The 20,864-nt window shown below is 46.1% G+C and overlaps 1 protein-coding gene across 1 annotated transcript in view; it reads left to right on the top strand.

Moving 5' to 3' along the window:
* Positions 1-20,864, top strand: part of PDZD2 (PDZ domain containing 2) — a gene marked incomplete at its 5' end in the record, with an annotated part of 247,607 nt that overhangs the window by 156,775 nt on the left and 69,968 nt on the right. The window contains 2 exons of the mRNA XM_082623156.1: positions 3,244-3,376; positions 8,322-8,477. Coding sequence (XP_082479282.1) covers positions 3,244-3,376; positions 8,322-8,477 — 289 coding nt within the window. The remainder of the gene's footprint in view (positions 1-3,243; positions 3,377-8,321; positions 8,478-20,864) is intronic.

Genomic DNA, 20,864 nt, shown 5'->3' with positions numbered 1-20,864 from the left:
TGACTAGATAACTCTCCCTTTCTCTGCCTCCTTGTCCTCCCCTCCCCTTCCCCCGGGGGCCGTGACTCTTCCGTTTGGTCAAAACACTGGGGATTACACTTTACAGGGATGATGCTGGAGCACAGGAGGAGATCGGGCACCAGTGGTTCTAATTAAACACCCCTCTGAGCACAGGAAGTGGTTAATTGCCGGGGCTATTGCAAGCTCTGCCACACCATGAAGGAAAGATTAGATTTCTTTCGAATCCAGTTTGAGTGTCAAGTGAATGTCACTTATCCTGACTTTCAGGATGTTTGTGACACGTGGTTCCTTATCCACGCATTGGAACACCACATCCCTGACATCGTCACTCCCATGAGGCTGTGGCTGATGACTTGGGAAAGTGATGGGGTTTAAACCTGACCACAGTTCGTGTGCCGTGTCTGGATTCGTTGGGTCTATCCAGATTTGATACACACTTAGATATGTGTGTCTCTGCCGTGCAGATGTGGAGGGGGCAAAATAAATGTGAATTTTCTCCTTGTGACCTGAAAACAATTCACACTCTAAAGCTTCTTTTTTTAACCTGAACAGTCCTCTGAAGTAGGAAGAGGGACAGGGCTTAGGAAGAGCATGTCAAAGAAGAAGTCCATGTTGAGTTAGAGGATGTAGCCGTCCCCAAATGTAAGGTATGCCCTTGCCATGTAGCTAATTGCTTCTGTATACATAGGGCGTCTACTGTTTGCAAAGCACAAAGTGGGACGCGTATATATGTTGGATGTCCATACGTATACAGCAGGTGGATAAAGGTAGAGTTTCACTGATGAGGGAGGTGAATCTAGTCTGGAATTAGTGTTCAGTCCAGGTACCCTGGCGCTAAGGGGGAGATGGCAAACCAGAGCAGTACTGGCCTGCTCGAGACCGAGGGAGCTCTCAGAAATGTATCTCATGAGCCACAGTTGAAGGAGCTCAAGGTATTTAGTCTGAGGACTAGAATACCAAAGAGAGGACCAGGGTGCAAACTATCAAAGTGTTTCATGCTCATCAGTCCCCTAAGTAGAGAGTACGATCCTGATAACTCAAGTAGAAATAAGATTAACTGCAGATGTCAGTTATCTGGGTGGCAGTATTATTAAAAGATTAAGACCTTAGATAGTTTGTATGCAGAAGAGCATCATTACACTTCCCAAATGATGGATGCTTTAAGGAACTCTCATGAGATAGCCGTTTTCCCATTAGTCCTAGGCTTCAGGTTCTAGTCTGTCTTTGGAAACTTGGCAATTAGGAAATTCCTGTGCTCAGAGATGAGCTTATGTGAACTGTTCTTTTCTGTTTTCCATGTGAGCTATTTCTAGTGGGTCTCACCACTTTCTTACAGCCTTCGCTTAGATGTGTGTGTGTGTGTGTGTGTGTGTGTGTGTGTGTGTGTCTGTCTGGGTATTTAATTTATATGTGGGGCATTCTAGTTAATAACTGGAGATGAGAAATGTGGGATTAAAAAGGAACAGGGACAGGGATGATTTTGATGGTGGTGTGGATAAGTAAGCCCAGGGACACTGGCCCAAACCACTACGTTCTCCTGTATTCCTGAATCCCTCTCCTCCAGGGTGCCCACCCACATACCTCTTTGAGGTTCCAGTTTGCTTGTTCTCTGTGGTTTTCCTCTTCCCTTCTCTTTCCATCCTGAGCAACAGCCTGGGGTTCTTAGCATTTCTCTGCTTTAGGGATTTTTTTTTTTTTTTTTTTTTTTTTTTTTTTGCGGTACGCAGGCCTCTCACTGTTGTGGCCTCTTCCGTTGAGGAGCACAGGCTCCGGACGCGCAGTCTCAGTGGCCATGGCTCACGGGCCCAGCCGCTCTGCAGCATGTGGGATCTTCCCGGACTGGGGCACGAACCCGTGTCCCCTGCATCGGCAGGCGGACTCTCAACCACTGCGCCACCAGGGAAGCCCTGCTTTAGGGATTTTTGAAGAACAGAAAGCAGAGGCTCTCAGAGTCTCTGGTGCCTCCTGTCTTCTGTTAAAACCTAGATTCATAGAAAAGATTATGATGCATGCCCTAGAGGACACAGAGAGGGACTGGTAAGGGGGCGAGGATGGAGAACTTGGTCAATTCATTGAAACAAAGCAAGGAGGAGAGAGTCCATAGATTAGAGAGAAACAGAGTGGGGTGAATCTGGGAGTGTTGGAGACAAGCATGGGTCCCACCCAATCCTGGATGCTGATGTAAAGCCTTCAGAGGGGATGGTGGAATCCTGGGCTTTGAGTCTCTCAGCCTCACCAGGTTTCCCATCCCATATTCAGCGATGGAGATGAAAAGCCTCTGACTGCTTTGGGATCATGGGAGACCAGGCCACTGGAGGCTCAATTGGAACCCCACACTGTTAGCCCACCATGACTGACGGGACCTGCCCGGTGCTCTGTAGCGGTCTGCCACCCTTGACCCACTGTAGGGCAGGCAAACCCCGTGACGACTGGGCCTCCTGCCAGCCCAGTGGGAAGGAAACTCCAGGTCATTCACTTAATTTAAAGGAAATGAAGAAATAGAACATGTTTGTACGCCTGTGTGGTACACCGGGTCTGATACGTACAACAGCAAGCGGTAACTTAGGCAGCTTCTTTGTTCATTTTTCTGTTCATGCTTCTGCTTATGAAGCTTGGCGGTAGGGACACAAAGAAGAAGGAGGCATTGTGAGACTTTACCCTTGAGGCCCTGTAACTCTTGGGGGCAGGGTTACAGACACACATGGTGTAGTGCCACAGAGGAAATCTGGGCAAGGGTGTGTCACCTAGGAAGAGAGAGGGACGTGGGTTAGAGAAGGATTCTTGATGAGCTTGGGATACCTTCGCTCTTTGGGGGCTCAGCTCAGAGACTCAGCTGATGACTCGGTCTCAAGGGCAGGGTGGCAGGTAGGACTAGAGAAAAGAATGACTAACTATCCTAAAGCCTTGGGGTCTCGGTTCCTCTATCACGGCTCCACTTGGATGGAAGACGTTTCGTTGACATTGATGTGGGATACGGTGGTAACTTAAGATGGTGCTTGTTACTAAACAACCCTCTGAAATCGTGAAGCGCGTCACTCCCCTAACTGGGCAGACGGAAGGCTGAAGCAGTCCCATCCCAGCTGTCTCCAGTTGTCCCTTCTCCTCTTTAGCCCATTTTGAACTGTCCCCTCTCACAGCCCTCCCCAGCTCCAGGAAGATGGCCCTTCTCCAGCCCAGAATGTCTTGACGAGGGATTTTTTTCTCCCATCTCCGTTTCCTCAGGGATGGCAGACTGTCCTTAGGAGATGAGCTGCTGGTAATCAATGGTCACTTACTAGTCGGGCTCTCCCACGAGGAAGCTGTGGCCATTCTTCGCTCAGCCACCGGAGTGGTTCAGCTGGTGGTGGCCAGCAAGGTAGGTGGTTTTTGTTTGTTTTGTAGACTATTTTAAATGGTGGCAGTGGATTTGGTTTCGAGCCCTCCCCATGTACGACCCCACCCCCCACCCCACATACACACGCACATGCGTACTTGCCTTTACCTTGGGCCATTCAAATAGCCATGATTCTATCGCGCGAGCCCACAAGGGACCCTGAGCTAAAGGGCATTTAATCATCTTGCCTTCCTTTAAGGGTCTTTATAGGTGTATTAGGAGATGGAAAAGCAATAACAGGACTAAGGAAAAGGGAAGAATGGGAGGGTAGGAGGAAAGACAGGGTGCACAGAGTAGCAACTGGTCCAGGGGGAAACCAAGGAGGAGATGTGGAAGTCAGTGGGACAGCAGGGGCGGGAGGGGGGCAGGAGATGCGCGTCTTCCAGGTCCCGCAGGAAGGAGGCTCGGGCCGGCCGTGGGCAGGCTACGGGCTGCCAGGGCTCCCCGCAGCACAGAGTGTTGGTGCTGGAAGAAGCCTCGTGGACCCCGCTTGTCCCGCCACACCCCCGCCTTCTTCCTCCTCAGTTTTGCAAACGCCCCAGCGAGGCAGAGCTTCCGCGGGGGCTCCCGTCGCGAGGACGCCTTGATGCTGCTGCCGGCAGTGCAGCCGGGACCCTGGTTCTTGACGCCCAGTGGTGTCTGTCTGTCTATCCCCTCCGTCTCGCTGCCACTTCTTCGTCACCCAGCCTCGGGCTGGGGCTTCTTTCACCCCCACCCCCGGAGCGTGTAACAGTGGTGCTGAGGTCCGGGGCCCCCATCAGCTTTCTCCCCGGGGTCTCGCCAGCCTTAGAGAACTGGGGAGGGGCGGCAGGGTGCCCCAGCTGTGTGGCAGGAGGGGAGGGACTGGGCTGACTGGGATCTGCTCCACTGTCTGATGAGATGGCACTGCTGATGAGACCAGGGAGGGGCCCACAGGACTCGGGGGCTTGTGCAGTGGAGCCACGGGCTTATCCCAGTGCTAGCTGAGGGGAGAACGGGTGTGAGGCCCCCCCAGTCCTTAATCCTTTGCAGCAATACGCTCTTGACAGGATGGCTGATTTCCCCCGGTTATCCCTGATGCGATTTTTGAACCCAGCATCTACAGGTTTTTATATATTTTCTTTCTTAGATTGCACGGTCTGTTGCCTATTTGGGGAGTGTTTAATAAATAGATGAGAAGAGTATTTTGAGCCATCTGAAAAATGGGCTTTCCTCCCTTTATACCGTTTACCCCAAGTCCCTGACCTCTAGACCCTTAGGCTTCCAACCAGAATATAGAGCCTTGGCAGGAGGAGCTGACACTGAGGCCCTGGAGGCAGGAGTTGAGACCCTCTCCATTCATAGGCCCCCTCCTCCCCTCCCAGAGAGGCTGTGGGGCGTCCCCTCCCTAAGGGTGGGGAAGGAGCAAAGCTAGGGATGTTCTTGGTCAGCCTGATGAATCCCACAAGGAGGGAAAGGCTGTGAGGGAAGGAGGAACAAATTCCTCATTTGGCCAGATGTGGTGGGAGTTTGGAAAGCATTACTGGTTCTTACACACACACACACACACACACACACACACGTGTGCGCACACACACACCACACACGGTCCTATCTTTGCACGGCCCACCTCCCCACAGCCTGCAGCTTAAGAACACAGGGGTTCTGCACAGGTGTTATATCATGTCCCCCAAACCTTTATTTCTGTGCTGACTTCTTTCTCCTGCTAGTTGGAAAATGAGGAGGAGAAGTCTCTTCAATGTCAGCCATTATCCACAAACATACTACACAAAGAAAATATCAAATAAAAACAAAAAGGGGCCACTCATGGGTAATTAAGGGGCACACATGAGATTTTTGAAAACAGATTTTGGAGCCTGACCAATATTTTCACTCACTGACTTGAAGGAAGAAAGACACTCACATGTACTGGGTTCCACTGGGTGCCAGGCAATTCGTCCCTACTATCTCATTTAATTCTGAAATCCCATGAGAGAGTCATTCGTTCATTTTATTCAGAGGATGAAGCTAAAATCTAAGAGGTTAATTAATTTGCCCAGAGGTCGTGACAGAAGCAAGTTTCATCCTGGGTTCATCAGACTTCAGAGTTTCATGCTGCCCCTTAGTCGCATAACATATAAAGGACACCAGAATCAATGGTATTAGAAAAAGGTATTGTGTTCCTGCCAGAGGCTTGGACATTTAGGGACACTTGCTGGGGTCTTTGTAGGGCTGAGCAGCATCCAGAGCTGAGGAACAGGCGTCCATTCTGGTTTTCAATCCGTCGACTCTTGGCCGGCTGTTCTGAGCTATGGCCCTAAGGCTGACCCAGTCCTCAGAGTTGCGACTCCTTTCACTCCTTCCCATTTGCTCCGTTTACAACTAGGCAGTACGCTGTTACGGCAGCTACCTGCTGTTTGTTCCTGAACTTAATCTACACCATCCAAGGTCCTCATCCATGGAGGAGAAAAAAGAAGTCAATCTTTAGGCACCTCTGGGCATCTGTTCCTCTTCTTCATCCCACAAGACCAAGTCATCCACAGGCTTTGTTTCTGTCTTTATATTTGAAGAGAGGGAGAAAAGAAAAAGATCTTTTGACTTACTGAATATAAGGAGTAATAAAGAATCTAAATTCATTATTGCAGATAATCGTCACCTTGTCACAAAACTTTAAGGCATCGTTTTGGAGATAAAGCAGTTACTTTCTTCTGGAGAGGGTGTCTCATGTTTCCACACAAATATGTCACTTGTGTATACAGAGGAGCTTAGAAAGTTTTTGTTGAATGAATAAACTCAGAATATCCAAGTTCGTTCTGATATCCCTAGAAGTACATGCAGAGCAATACAGCTTTCTCTCGTGCTCTCTCTCTTTTGTTTCGCTGTTGGTTTTTATTAACAAGAAATATGTATTCATTATATCTAATGTAGAAAGCCCAGAAAAATATAGAGAAGAAAAAGAAGATAAAATGTTTGTAATACCGCCAATAGTAACTCTCCACTAACTGGCGTGTCCTTCCAGACAGGAACGCATATGTGTGTGCAAATACACGCACATTTTCTTTTAAATGGAATCAAACACAAGGATGCAGTGCACCTGGAGGCAGTCCCACCAGTCCCATTCAGGTGCCAGCACAGCCCTTTAAAACCTGTGTATCTTGAGCAAGTTACTACATCTCTCGAAGTCTGACTTGTACAATGAGAATCAATAACTGCTTCACGGGATGTTTGGAAGATTCAATGAACTATAAAGGGTTGGTCACAGTGAGCCCTTGGAGAAATGTGCTCCTTTATGGTTATCACACAGTATTGTATCCAGTTTATTATTACATCTGTTATTAATACAGTTCTTACATATTATTTTTAACCTGCTTTTTCAGTAAGTAGCATACTATAAGAACTCTTCCCACATCAGGAAATAAATTTCTAGAGCAGCATTTTTTATGGCGGCGGAGTATTCCATCCTGTGGCTGTTGTGAAATTTACTCAGCACTTTTTTTAAGCCTTCTATTAATAGCTGAGCAGAATTGACATCACAGAAGAGGACTCAACTCACTTTCTCATTAATAAATCTTTTCCCTTCCTCAGGCAAGGTCTAAAAGTATGGGGTTCACAAATTACTGATCTAAAATGAATGAGCTTCAGGTACCTTGAAGGTGGAAACGGCATCAAACTAGTAACAAACGACATTGTCACCAGGTGCCAACTCAGTAGTAGTTTGTAACGTCCCTTGTATAAGATGAGTATTTTTTGTTATTCTCTTTTCTGTCAACCCCCAAGGAATATGATGATCAAAACTCTCCACGTGTTTCCGTCCTTGTAGAAATTGCTGGTATGGGGGAAAGAGGAGAGGACATATTGCTCCTTTTTTCTGGCCTCAGATCATCCCTGCAGCCCCGGTCCCTGGCCTCACGTGCTGTGTCATTTCCCAGGAGAGCTCTCGGCTCCTGTGTGTGCCTCATTTGTCCTTGGGATTGTCACGTGGTCTCACTGATCTCGCCTGCATCCCTCAACCCATTCTGACCTTATTTGTGTGTGGGAAGGAGGGGCTGTGTTGATGAAGCCCCCTTTGGAGTCTAATCTTAATGGAGTCTGATTCCATGTGTTTTTGTTGACCTTTAAAAGTTGTCAAGGGCTGCTTTCGTTGTAGAGACATTACCAGTCTCCGCTTTGACATTGCAATTCACTAAACAGTCTAATCTCTTTCTAATGACCATGGGCCTGTGAGATGAGCAATGAGGGAGAGGAGGATATGGTGGAGGTTTAAGCTCAGAGCTAGGCCTGGGGACACTGCACTGAGTAGACATGGTTTGAGGAACTCTCAGACAAGCAGGGGAGATAGATGAGTAAGTTAGACACACACAGCGAGGCGATAAACAGTAGAGGACATTAGAGGGGAAAGGAGAGGCAAATGCCTCCAGAGGTGATCCAGGAAGGCTTGCAGGAGACGATGCTCAAGCTTTGCCCAGAGAGGCCTTAGTCATGAGAAGAAGGGTGGTCTAGGAAGGGGAGCTGCTGGTGGAAAAGGCAACAGGGCAGGGGAGAGCCCAGTGTGTTTGAAAGTCAGTACAGCTTGAATGGAAGGGATGGGAGAACGGAGGGGGGTGAGTTTGGAGAGCTGGGCAGAGGCCAAATCTCTGATGTTAGCCTGCCAATGAGGGAGTTTAAACTATATCCTGAAAGTAAGACAGGGGAGGGCATTGAAGGATCTTAAGTTCAGGGAGTTTAGATTGCCCATAGAAACATTCACCTAAGAAACATATATTCATCAAGAAAAAAAAAATGGTCTGGGTTTGAATTGGGTACATACTCCTGACATTTGAGGTAACCTTGCACCCCTGGAAATGTGGAACCTGCACTCCATATAGGCTTTGGATTGGGAGCACGTGACCACCTGCAGTTGACTCAGCTAGGTTTACCTTGACCTTGACATCATGGGGTAATTCGTGGGCCTTTCATTGTGTCCCCATAGGAAAGCTCTGCAGAGGACCTCCTCAGGCTAACATCTAAGAGTTTGCCTGATCTGACCAGTTCGGTAGAGGACGTGTCCTCTTGGACCGACAACGAAGACCAGGAGCCGGACGGGGACGAGGACGAAGGAACCGGATCGTCTTCCGTCCAGGGAGCAGTAAGTGTGCCTGTGCTTTCCCAGGCTACTCTGCTGGGGTGATGTTTTCCCGAACACATGGGTGCCAGGATCAGAGGTAAAAGCTTGAGATAGATATAGATAGTATGGTCGAGACCCGGATGGGAGAGGACCAGAGTGCATCTTTTTATTTTTTTGTCAGAATCATCCAGAAAAATCTGTGAGGGTAATACTTTTTATTTAAGAAAAAAAAACATTGACACTGGAATTGACACTGGAAATACGAGAGCAATTGGGTATTGAGTTCAGTGCATATATCAATTTCTAAGAAGTCTAATAATATATGCAAGGGTTTTATTGCTACTTCTTGATATAGTGTTTGAAAACTATCGTTTGTGAATTTAAACTTAGACTGAGAGATGTCCGGTTGAAAGTGGAATGTTAAAATAACACAGAACCCATTCAGGTGAAGTTGTATCGATGTGTCTCCCAGTTTTCATGAAATCAGGACTTTCCCACGTTTCGTAGCGCTTCCTTATCCAGCCTGTGACGCCTCACGCCCTCGTGGGCTGCTCCCCGGCGTGGTCTGGCACAGAGTCGGGGGGGCTTGTGGTTAGCTGTGGTTGCAGTGCGGCTCTGTGGTCTCCTCTTTGTATCCCAGATCTGGTAGATACGTCATTTTTAGTGTAAAACCTTGTTAGCCACTGTTCCCCATCCAACCAGCCCTGGGGCGGGTGCTTTCTTTCTGCCGTTTGGAACCCTTACTCCTTCCCATCAGCACTGAACCTAGTCAGCATGGGTAAGCGTTGGGAAATTTGTTTATAATTAGGCCTTAGAACAGGGTTCCCCAAACCCCAGTACTAGTCCGCGGCCTGTTAGGAACCGGGCCGCACAGCAGGAGGTGAGCGGCAGGCAAGCGAGCGAAGCTTCATCTGCTGCTCCCATCGCTCGCATTACTGCCTGACCATCCCCACCCTGTCCGAGGAAAAATTGTCTTCCACGAAACCGGTCCCTGGTGACCAAAAGCTTGGGGACCTCTGCCTTAGGAGACAAAAAAAAAATCTCTTTTCCATTTACATGATATGCTATTTGAATTTAAGGAAGAAAAAGTTACTTTTCTCCTTTCTATATGGTCACGGGAGTTCCAGGGCCACTGAGTATGGTGGTGCAGGTTGTGGACTGCACAAAGGTGCCACATCTAAGGGAGCACCATTTACATCGTAAACATCATAGGCTTTTATGTTTATGAGGACAGTTTTCTGGAAGATGGCAGTAAAGAGTTTTGCTCGAACAAAATCAGTACGTTAAGACAATTTTCCAGTAAAAGAAGGAAAACATCTTGAAGAAGTGGTACTTTTTGTAATTTTCCCAGAGGTCCTGTACAGGCCCATTGTTGATTTCAAACACTGTTCCAACAGCTTTTCCCTCAAAGGAAAACTTTCTCAGAAGACTAACCTATAAAGCAGGTCAATCAGAGCTGAATGGATGGGGTTAAAGTAAACAGTTTAGAGACAACTGTGTGATTATTCCCGCCTCTTTGTATTACGACACCATTCAGTAGCCACTTTTTCCTTACTTTTTCCCTTAATTTTACTTTTGGTAAGGATAGAAACCACACTAATGGTCATGACCTCCACTGTCTCCCTGACTGACCTCTGCCCACTTCTTGGGTCTCCCCTCATGCCAAGCTCACTGCCCTTGCTGCAGTCCTTCATGATGACCGTACATTTTTCTGCCATAGGACCTTTGCAAATGCTGTTCTGTCTCTCTGGAATCCTCTTTGCTTGACTGACTCCAATTCATTTTTGTTTTTCGGGTTTTTAAAAAATTTTTACTGCAGTATAGTGGCTTTACAGTGTTGCGTTAGTTTCTGCTGTGCAGCAAAATGAATCAGCTATACGTATACATATAGCCCTCTTTTTTTGGATTTCCTTCCCATTTAAGTCACCATAGAGAGTTGAATAGAGTTCCCTGTGCTACACAGTAGGTTCTCATTAGTCATCTATTTTATACATAGTATCAATAGTGTATATATGTCAATCCCAATCTCCCAGTTCATCCCACCCCACCCTTCCCCCTTGGTGTCCATATGTTTGATCTCTCTGTCTGTGTCTCCATTTCATCTTTTGGATCCTTTAGTGTTACTTCCTCAGAGAAACTTCCAGAATATATCCAATCCATATTAAATCTCTTAGCTCTCATACCAAGACCATATGGCTTTCCCCTGAACTGCTTGTTACATTTAGATTTGTGATTATTTGATTAAAATCTGTTTCTCTCGTCCAACTGTGAACTCCGTGAGATGTAGGAATGTGATGACTGGCTTGAGTTCCCAGTGAATCCCTAGAATGTAGCCAGTACATCTAGTGCTGAGTTATAAATAACTAAATAAATTTAGAAACAAACAACAGGACAGGCATTCATTGAAAACTAATGAAAAAATCACAACAAAATCTAACTAGGTTTATCCACCATAAACATTACAGTTACACCCCTGGCCCGTAGCTGACTGTATCATGGCAGCCTCAGAGGGCTGATGGGGCAATATCCACGTTCCAGCCCCTATAAGGAATGACCTACAGAGACGTTCCACGGATAAGCCTGGAACAGGCCGAGCATCACGTGTCTCTTCTCCCGCTATTGTCCACCCATCCTTTAAGGCCACGATCTTTCTGAGTCTGCCCGCCCTTCCCCCCCTGTGACCTCCCCTGCCCTCGCCGTTCTCTGTTGGTACAGCAGTCACCCTCTGTACAGAAGGGGAATGGAGTGTGTGGCAGTCCAGCCAGCAGACCTCTCAACTCCAGCCTGACTCCGCTATTCCCACCTTTCTAACCAAACATGGCTCTCCAGCCCGGCTCCAGCCCACAGCTTCTCCCCTCACATGCCCACAGTCTGGAGAGCTCGCCCCAGCTGAACAGATCCCACTGCTCGGCAACTGTGCCCTGCCCAGCTCAGCCAGTTTTCAATGGAGAGCTAAGTAAGCTCAGGATTTAAAGAGAGGAAAACTCTGCAACATACCTGCCCCTCCTCTGAGAAAGCCCGGAGCCAGTAATGCGGCACAATAGTCTGTAGAGAGGTTATAGTCCGCATATATTTTTTAATCTCATAATTCATAATCTCTTGCAAAAAAATCCCAGGAATTATTTGTCTAGGAATTTTTTTACACTAAATACCGCTCTAATAAATGGGCCATTACATTTATTAAATGTGTTACATGTTACATGTTTTTATTTAAATTATAATTTAAACTTACTATAGTTTTATAAATTTATCACGTTTTTTATAAATGTATTATAATTTAAATTATAAGTTCAATGAGTTGTTCTGGTTCCAAAAATAATGTTTCCACTACATAAATGGGTTTTTTGACCCCAAAAAACCTGCAAAAGACAATACAAATCACCCACAATCCTACTGTTCAAAGATAGCCATCTTTAACATTTTGCTATGCCTTTCTACTTGATTTTTTTTCTTAAGCACATATATATATATATAATTATTATTTTTTTTTTTTTGGTACGCGGGCCTCTCACTGTTGTGGCCTCTCCCGTTGCGGAGCACAGGCTCCGGATGCGCAGGCTCAGGGGCCATGGCTCATGGGCCCAGCCGCTCCGCGGCATGTGGGATCTTCCCAGACCGGGACACGAACCCGCGTCCCCTGCATTGGCAGGCGGACCCCTAACCACTGCGCCACCAGGGAAGCCCCATGTATATATTTTTAATTGACCTTATATTAACATACTTGTGAAACTTGCTATGGTCTTAATGATATGATCCTGAACATTTCCCCATGTCATTAAAGGGTCTTCTGAAACATGATTTGTAATGGCTCATATTTTATAACATGGATATGCCATAATTTATTTTACTAATTTTCTACCAGAAATTCCATTTACATCAGTCACATGTATATTTAATTTTTAAAATTATAAAGAATTCTGTACAGAACATGTTTGTCCATGTAGCTCTGTGCACATTTTTCATTTTCTTACTTGCTTAGACAGCTCGTAGCAGTAGACGTGCTTATTTACTAATTTACAGTGCCCGGGTCCCATCAACACCAATAACATTATCTTTAAAAAGTTTGCCAATTAATCACATATTGTTGTGTATGCTTATTATCGCAATTTTGCCAAAGGAATTTCAGTGCATTCCATCATCACACACTTTATTGGGGAAATTTTAGGTCGCCTTTAAGGAGAAACAAATGACTCCGAGCAGTCGTCCCCCACAAGTACACGTCTCAGGGCCGTACTTCTGGGTTTCTCCGTCACGTCACCCCCAGCTCTCGTACGCAGATCCCAAACCCACTATCGTCGGTGGAGAAACCAGTACTCATCCTGCTTTGACAGTTAGTTCTGCCTTCTGTGTGCCCCGGACACCACCTGGCCCCACCTCACCTTCCCCTGCACCCCCCTCACAAAGCATCACGGAGGAGGGGACACCAGGCTTCTTCCCGGGCTTGTCACCCTTGCCTGAACGCCCACCATCTGTCAGCCATTCTCCTGAGCTGTGGTTTCAAGCCCGGCGACCCGGGTGTGAGCCAGAGCCCTGCAGGGCCAGGAAGTGGGCACACGACATTTTCCCACCTTCACGATCTGCTCAGGGTCTGCCCTGCTGGGCCTTCCAGAGGTGCTGAACTACTGAGAAAGAGAAATGTTTCAGTTCTATGTTTACAATCCAAGACTCTTTGTTTTATAATTTTTAAACACGATCGAACCACTTAAACGAAAGAAACTTGGTACTGTTTTCATCAGCTAAGTCACAAAGCCTTTTAAAAACTTCCCAGATGATAATGATTAAACCTGCAGCCAAGTTCTACTTTGACTTTGACACTTCTTGCACCTGTAAGTTGTGGACGCTCCAAGCACTTAGGTGGAGCGAAAGTAATAGAAACGCTCAGGATCTGCCATGAGCACCCTTGTGGGTGATCTTTTCATGGCTACAGGAAACGGCCACGAGGTTTTCCTTTCGAAGAGCTTGGGCCACGCTTAGAATAGAACCATGTGGGGAACATCAAGTGTGAGGGGCAGAGGCAAGAAAAAGGGAGCGAGGATGGGACGGGGAAATCCCACAGGCACGTGCCTGATTGTCATCCATCTCAGGGGCGTCTGGCTCCCGAGGGAGGGCCCTCCCTCCACCTCCCACAGACATCCCCATCTCGGAGACTGCCAGCCTGGTCTCAGAAATAGCTGAGTCTAGTCCCCTCCCCCATACCGCCTGTGGTCCCGATCCGCCCGATCGGCCATTCTTTCTCACGGCTTTCTTCTCCACTTTGTCTTCTGCTCTGCAGTGACTTTTTTTTTTTTTTTTTTTGCGGTACGCGGGCCTCTCACTGTTGTGGCCTCTCCCGTTGCGGAGCACAGGCTCCGGACACGCAGGCTCAGCGGCCATGGCTCACGGGTCCAGCCGCTCCGCGGCATGTGGGATCTTCCTGGACCGGGGCACGAACCCGTGTCCCCTGCTTCGGCAGGCGGACTCTCACCACTGCGCCACGAGGGAAGCCCTGCAGTGACAATTTTTAAGTGAGAATCTGACCATGTCACTTCGTTTAAAATCCTTCAGTGAGTCTCAGTCACGCTGAAGTTACAATCACAACAACTCCTTAACGTGGAGCCATTGGCTCCAGCCTGCCTATGCTGCCTTTCCTCTTGTATATGCTCCTGGCAGCCCTAAACAAACACACACACACACCATGCATGTGCGCACACAAAGCCCTCCCTGGCGCTCTCCCAAATCTGCTAATCACTGCTCACCTGGCATTTAGCATCTGCTGTTTTCTATTTATTTGTTGCTACATATCTTTTTGGTAGAAGAAAGAAAATACTTACATTTATAAACTTTTGAAGTCAGGTATACTTCGTTGGACCCCCAGTATCCAGTGAAGTACCTTGAATTCAATACATACTCAGTACATATTTGTCAATCATAAATCTATCTGTACAACAGTGGTTCTCAGAGTTCCCCAGGCCAGCAGCATCAGAATCACCTGGAAATTTGTTAGAAATAAAAATCCTCAGGTCCCACCCCAGACCTGCTAAATCAGAAACTCCGAGGTGGCATCTAAACTTTTTTTTTTCATAAGCCTTCCTGGTGATTTGGACTAAGGCTAACATGTGAGAACTTTAGAGCCCTCCGATAAAATGAGTGGCCCATGCATTATTATTAGCTATTGAAAAAAGTGAGTATCCTTTCTCAAGTGTAAATAATTATAGTTCATCTTTTTTATTTTTAAATTAATTTTATTGAAGTATAGTTGATTTACAATGTTGTGTTAATTTCTGCTGTACAGCAAAGTGACTCAGCTATGCATTTTTTTCATATTCTTTTCCATTATGGTTTATCATAGGATATCGAATACAGTTCCCTATGCTATACAGTAGGACCTTGTTGTTTATCCATCCTATATATAATAGTTTGCATCTAGTTCATCTTTTTTTAAATGAGGTTTTTAAGGAAAAAAAATATATCTGGCCTTCTGAGGGAGTGGCTCTTTTTAAAAAGAAGAGTTTTAATATACCAGGATGTGAAATGGGTGATACCTCTTAAGTGATTAGGAACCTGTCTTTCCCTTTTTATATACTTAACAAAAACAAAACAAAAATGGAAGTAATGATTGTTGTTGCCAAATCTGCAATTGTCGAAGCTCAGCTGGGAAGATTTTGTTTAGCACATCAATCAGCAGACCTGTATCCGGCTTCCTTTGGCATCAGGGGAATCAGTTCTAACATTTTGGGAATCACCGGTTTGGAAAATCTTGGAGAACTTTGGGGTTATTAGGGTTTAAGAAGGAATAAAGGACTTCACCTCTCAAAAGGAGAAAAGAAGAGCCAGACTGGATCTTATGATTCTGTAAGTCTGATGTTGGTGTTTGATTCTACGTTTGTTGATAGCTTAACCCTGAGGTGTGAGAACCTGAATCACAGTCTTTTGGAAAAGACAGCATCCTGGGGGTAGATGTTCATCTGTATGCGGAGAGAAAGGAGAGGCTCTCTTGTGTTTTATTTGGATTGAATACGTTGTAAAGTATTGGCTCTTAAGTGCTTCCAAAAGAGCCTGGGCACTGAGGGCTTGTGGTGAAGTGTCTGAGGGTGCCATTGCTGGTGAAGTCAGAGTGTGGGATTGTCTGTTGTTTGGGGCCTGAGCTAGATTTTTCTGGTGAATCGAACTTAGAGGCTAATGCAAGGAACAGTGAGCACCAAGAGTGTAAACTGGCGATTAGTGTTAAAACAGGAAGGTCCCAGTGTCTGAGTGAAGAATCAGGTCTTCACAGAGTAAAACTATTAATGCAGAGACACTGGCTCAGGACTCCCCGAGCTTTTCGTAAGGGGAGCAAATGTTCTTTACTAAAGCCTCGAGGGGAGGGTGTTAAGACCGACTGCTCATATGGGCACAGGTGGGCTCTGCTGCTGCGTCTCAGGGTCCCTCTGAGCACAGGGCAGTGGGAGCCACTGCTTAGAGACGACCTCCATCTGCTCGTGGGTCAGGAACAGTCTTTCCTTCTCCTTGGGCTTCCACTTTCTACTTATCTAACTTTAGGACTCACCTCCTCCAGGAAGTCTTCCTGGACACACATATCCTTCATGCCTGTAATACATACTGTATTTTCCTTCGTGACCCTTAACACAGACTGTAAAGACGTATTTATACATATGACTGCTTGCTTACTGTCATCCTCTCCATGAGTAGAGGATCCATGGGGACAGGGCTCCTGTCAGGTTCGCTCACAGTTGGCTTTCAATATGTATTATGGATGGTTGGACAGGTGGGCAGAAAGGTGGACGGTTGATGTGCCCTCTCTCACTCCTTAGTGCTCCTGCATGCCCCTCCTCATAAGACTTAGTTACCTTCCATTGACTTGCCCGTCTTGCCCAGCACACCACGAATTTTAAATGGGCATGGCACATAGTAGGCATTTGTTGTTTGTATCTGCCTCTCCCTTTTGGGAGTTTCCATCTGGTATACAAATATCAGTGTATATAAGATCATTTTTCCAAGTATTCCAAGTATAGCACTGGGAGAACAGCGTCCCTTCCCTTAAAATAGGACATCAGTGGAACCACCTCATTAAGAAATGAGTAGATTTCTTATTTTCTGTTTGGTTAAGCTTCCAGAGCTGCTAGCAGCTAAAACGGGAACTTAGAAAAGGGAACTTTTAACAAATCAACCACAACAAAGGATTGACTATCCCCAGGGAGTTGGTGAAGTAGTAGGTGGAATGTCAGTGAAAAGACTAGCCAAAAAGCCCCCAGGGAAGACAGCATGGAACCTCTGAGTCTCAAGATGCAGGTTCTGGTACATAGTCATATACAGTGTCAAGGCCACCAGGAACCTTGGGGGGTTGGCTGCTCCCCACTTGCTGTTTTTTTTGTTTTTGTTTTTGTTTTCTTTGGGTTTTTTTTTTGCGGTACACGGGCCTCTCACTGTTGTGGCCTGTCCCGTTGCGGAGCACAGGCTCCGGACGCGCAGGCTCAGCGGCCATGGCTCATGGGCCCAGCCGCTCCGCGGCATGTGGGATCTTCCCGGACCGGGGCACGAACCCGTGTCCCCTGCATCGGCAGGCGGACTCTCAACCACTGCGCCACCAGCCCCATACTTGCTGTTTAATAGGCTAGAAGTCCTTGGTGACAGAGAAGATCGCTGAGCTCTGCTGAGAGCAAACTTGTTCCCCTGGACAAGTCACGTTACAGCCAAGGCAGCAGCGAGGGGAAAGCAAAAGGGCCTGGAAGGAAAAGATGAACACATCTCAAACACGTGAGGGGAAGAGCTGTGTGTAGCAGACGCATGAACGTACGCAGGTAGCTCCATGCTCTCGTGTATGTTAAAATGCACAGGGAGGGTACGGTTTAGGCTGATCATCCGATCCCCAGGTTCCACGCTGGAAAGCCTATTTGGCAGATCTGAGTGGGGTCTAGTTTCAGAAGCTTCCCAGGTGATCCTGATGCTCACCCAGGTTTTAAAAAGCAAACCTTTGAAAGATGGTGGCCACTGTAGAAAGCAGCCAATTCGACCACGCACCTTTGTTCGCCATATGGCAACTTCCAGACGTGACCCAGAGTGGCAGGGCCCCTAAGAGTCTCCTGGCTGGGAGCTGGGTGAAGCCCAGGGACCAATCTGTGCATGGCTTTGCGATAAGAGGAGCTTTTAGGCCCTCAACTGCCTTCCTCCTTCCTGCAGTCTGGGACACGGGAAGAGAAGCTATGGTGGTTGTGCTGCTTATGGGAAGCTTGGAAGCACAGACCCCCGAGCCCGTTCTGCATTCTTTGTGAACACAGACTTGCTTGCACACCTTGGCTCTCCTTGCCTTCGCAGACGTCATTTCCTGGTGTATACACTGGTGTGGTTATTGCAGAAGCTGTATTATTCCCACCGCCAACCCAAAGCAGGCAGGAACTCATACTGATCCATAATTCCCACGGGCTGTATCTTCTTCTCTCCACTGTCCCAAGCTGTGAGCTACCCTCTCCTTCCCCTCAGCATCTTAGACTTCCCCAAGTAGATCTCAATGCATTTAGATGTTCCTTAAGCAACTATTTAGGTAACTCAGGCCATGTCCAAGAGGCTGCGTGAAGCTCGTTGCGGTATGTAGAACTGCCAGAGCGAGATAAGGCAGACAAGTCTGCAAGGATCGTTAGTCCAAGAAAATAAGATTTAAACCTGGAGGTGGTTTTTTGTTTGATTTGATTGCATACTTAAGGAGATGAAGTGATTATTTAAATAGGTGGGGGGGAAATAAGGTAAGAATAATTATTTGGCCTGGATGCATTGCCCAGAAAACTGCTGAAGTTTGAATTAGGCTTATTCCCCTGGCACATTTTCTGGGGCCTGTTCCAACTCGTTACCTGGCTTTGTGCTGCATTTTCATCCGAGCAGTTTGCAGTTCTCAAGGAAGTAAACAGCTCAAGTGATTCGCATAGGAAAGCAAATATGGTAATCTACAGCCTCACAGCGCCATGGTCTCCAAAGTAGGGTGAGCACACCCCAGGGCAGGGTTGGGGCGGAGTCAGATAGTCCCTTGCAGTGTGGGCAGAAAGTATTAGATTTTTATCTCATTTTAGATTGTTTTGTGTTTTATAGTGTATGTGTACATTAGTACAGTAGCATAGAGTTATACATTATGAATCTGTGCTGTGAGTGCCTGTTGGCTACACGATCTGTAAAGGTTGACATCACAGCCTGGAGCCGTAGGAAATGCAGTTTAAAGAAATCCCCTAAGTATGCAGTCAACTTTATTATCATTTTTGGATTTGAAAAATTCCTTCACATTTCAGTGGAAATAAAATACGGACTACGAGGGCACGTAATAAAGTTTCTTTGCCTCCACATTGACTTTGATGAAACTGACACCATAGTGGTCATGAAGTGACTTTATCACTTCAAGTAAGTTGGTTCCAGTCTTTGGGTATTCCATTACCATATTACAAGATGCCTTTTAGCCCTGCCCCTTGTTATGAATTTTCCTCTTATAAATATCATCCTTATTAATTTAGTTGTATATGTCCACTGGGAGTTGAAGTCTGTGGTCTGCCCATCGAAATGTAAAGTAGAATATATTAAGATCGAAGGAAGGTGGCAGTGCAGAAATGGAACTGAAATAGACAACATGATGGCAATTACACGGGGGAAAAAACAGGATTATGTGACTCATTTGTGCAGCATATATCTTAGGTAATATATCTTATTCATTTATGAGCTTTGCTAAACCTTTAAGGTAACAGAAATCCTTGAGATGTATGTGTCTTTGGAGACGTTACATGGAGATGGTTGCTGATACACAGTCAGAGTCTCACTCTCTTAAGAGAAACAGGATATCTCCACTTAGTTTCAATTCCAGTTATCATGCTGGGGTTTTGGTCTTTTTTTAGGAAAATCACTTTGACAGTGCATAGGTGAATTAGACAAATAGGCAATGTATGCTAGAAAAAAGCACACCTGACTTGAAGACTTCATGAGAAGTGGAAGATTTGAAGGGGTTTTGGTTTGTTTTTTGTTTTTTTTTCACCACATTGTATGCAACATGATAGTACAGAGCCTGGAAATAAAAACACAGCAAAATATGAGAGATCAGAAGTTCCCTTCTGGAATCCACGGCAGAAATTTCTCAAAGAAGAAGAGCTATTTAAAATGAATAAAATTCTCCTCCCCCACCCCCTATTGTAACTGTGTTTGCTTGCCTAGCTTTTTGTTTGCTTGCTTTTGCTTGCCTAGCTTTTTACATAAGTACTGATTTAGCTCAGTGAATGATGTTTGCAGAAAAAAGAAATCCATGCCTCTCCCTTCTGGTTCTTGCCCTTACTTCTTAACTTGGGATATCCTTCCTTCTATTCCTGACTCTCGAAATTCTGAAGCCCCTCGTTCCTCAGAGACTTTTCTAATCCCTCCGGCTTTCTGTCATCTCTGCTTTCTCTCATTGCCAATTCCATTTGCCTGTTTCTCACATTTTAGAACCTAGAGTCTGTCATACAGGGTGAAGTAAGTCAGAAAGAGAAAAACAAATACCGTATGCTAACACATATATATGGAATCTAGAAAATGGTACTGATGGACCTACTGGCAGAGCAGGAATAAAGAAGCAGACGTAGAGAAGGGACTTGAGGACACGGGGCGGGGGGGCGGGAGGCTGGGAAATAGTGAAAGAGTAGCACTGACATATATACACTACCAAATGTAAAATAGCTAGTGGGAAGCTGCTGCAAAGCACAGGGAGATCAGCTCGGTGCTTTGTGACCACCTAGAGGGGTGGAATAGGGATGGTGGGAGGGAGGGGATATGGGGATACACATATACATATAGCTGATTCACGTTGTTGTACAGCAGAAACTAACACAACATTGTAAAGCAATTATACTCCAATAAAGATTTATTAAAAAAAAAACTTAAAAATAAGAAAGACACCTCCTGATTTATAAAGGAGTACATGTTTTCAAAAAATTGTTGGTAAAGCTGATATTCAAATTTATTTCCCCTAGAAACAAACATATTTACTTAATAAATATTTGTAGAATTATCTTTTAAGCTAGTGGTGGCAAATAGGTAGCCTGCATGGCACTACACACCCCGTCTTCAGCTCCCAAAGCGGACATCTCTAATTCTTCCTAACAGTCATCCCACTGACACCAGACACAATCTCAGAAGCTGATAATGTGGCCTTGCAGGTGTCCACAACCAAATCGTAGTACTAGCCAACACTGGACTGTAGCCAGCTTTGACATAGCCATCTACATGCTGAGCGCCATGCCCGGTGCTTTGGGGGATTCAAAGAGGTAGCAGTGAGTCTTCCTCTGTTACAGGATTTGTTATATTCCATAATGAATGATCGTTATTTCTATACTTTTTATATTCACCTCTTCCGTGTAATAAATCTTGAGGAGCCATATGCTATATTGACCTAGAGGAGGGATGTCTCATTCCATCCAGGGATCAGGGAGG

Source organism: Mesoplodon mirus (assembly GCF_964341445.2).
Source record: "Mesoplodon mirus genome assembly, chromosome: 5".
NCBI lineage: Eukaryota > Metazoa > Chordata > Mammalia > Artiodactyla > Ziphiidae > Mesoplodon > Mesoplodon mirus.
Note: the sequence above shows the minus strand (reverse complement) of the source record. Positions and strands in the feature narration are given on the sequence as shown.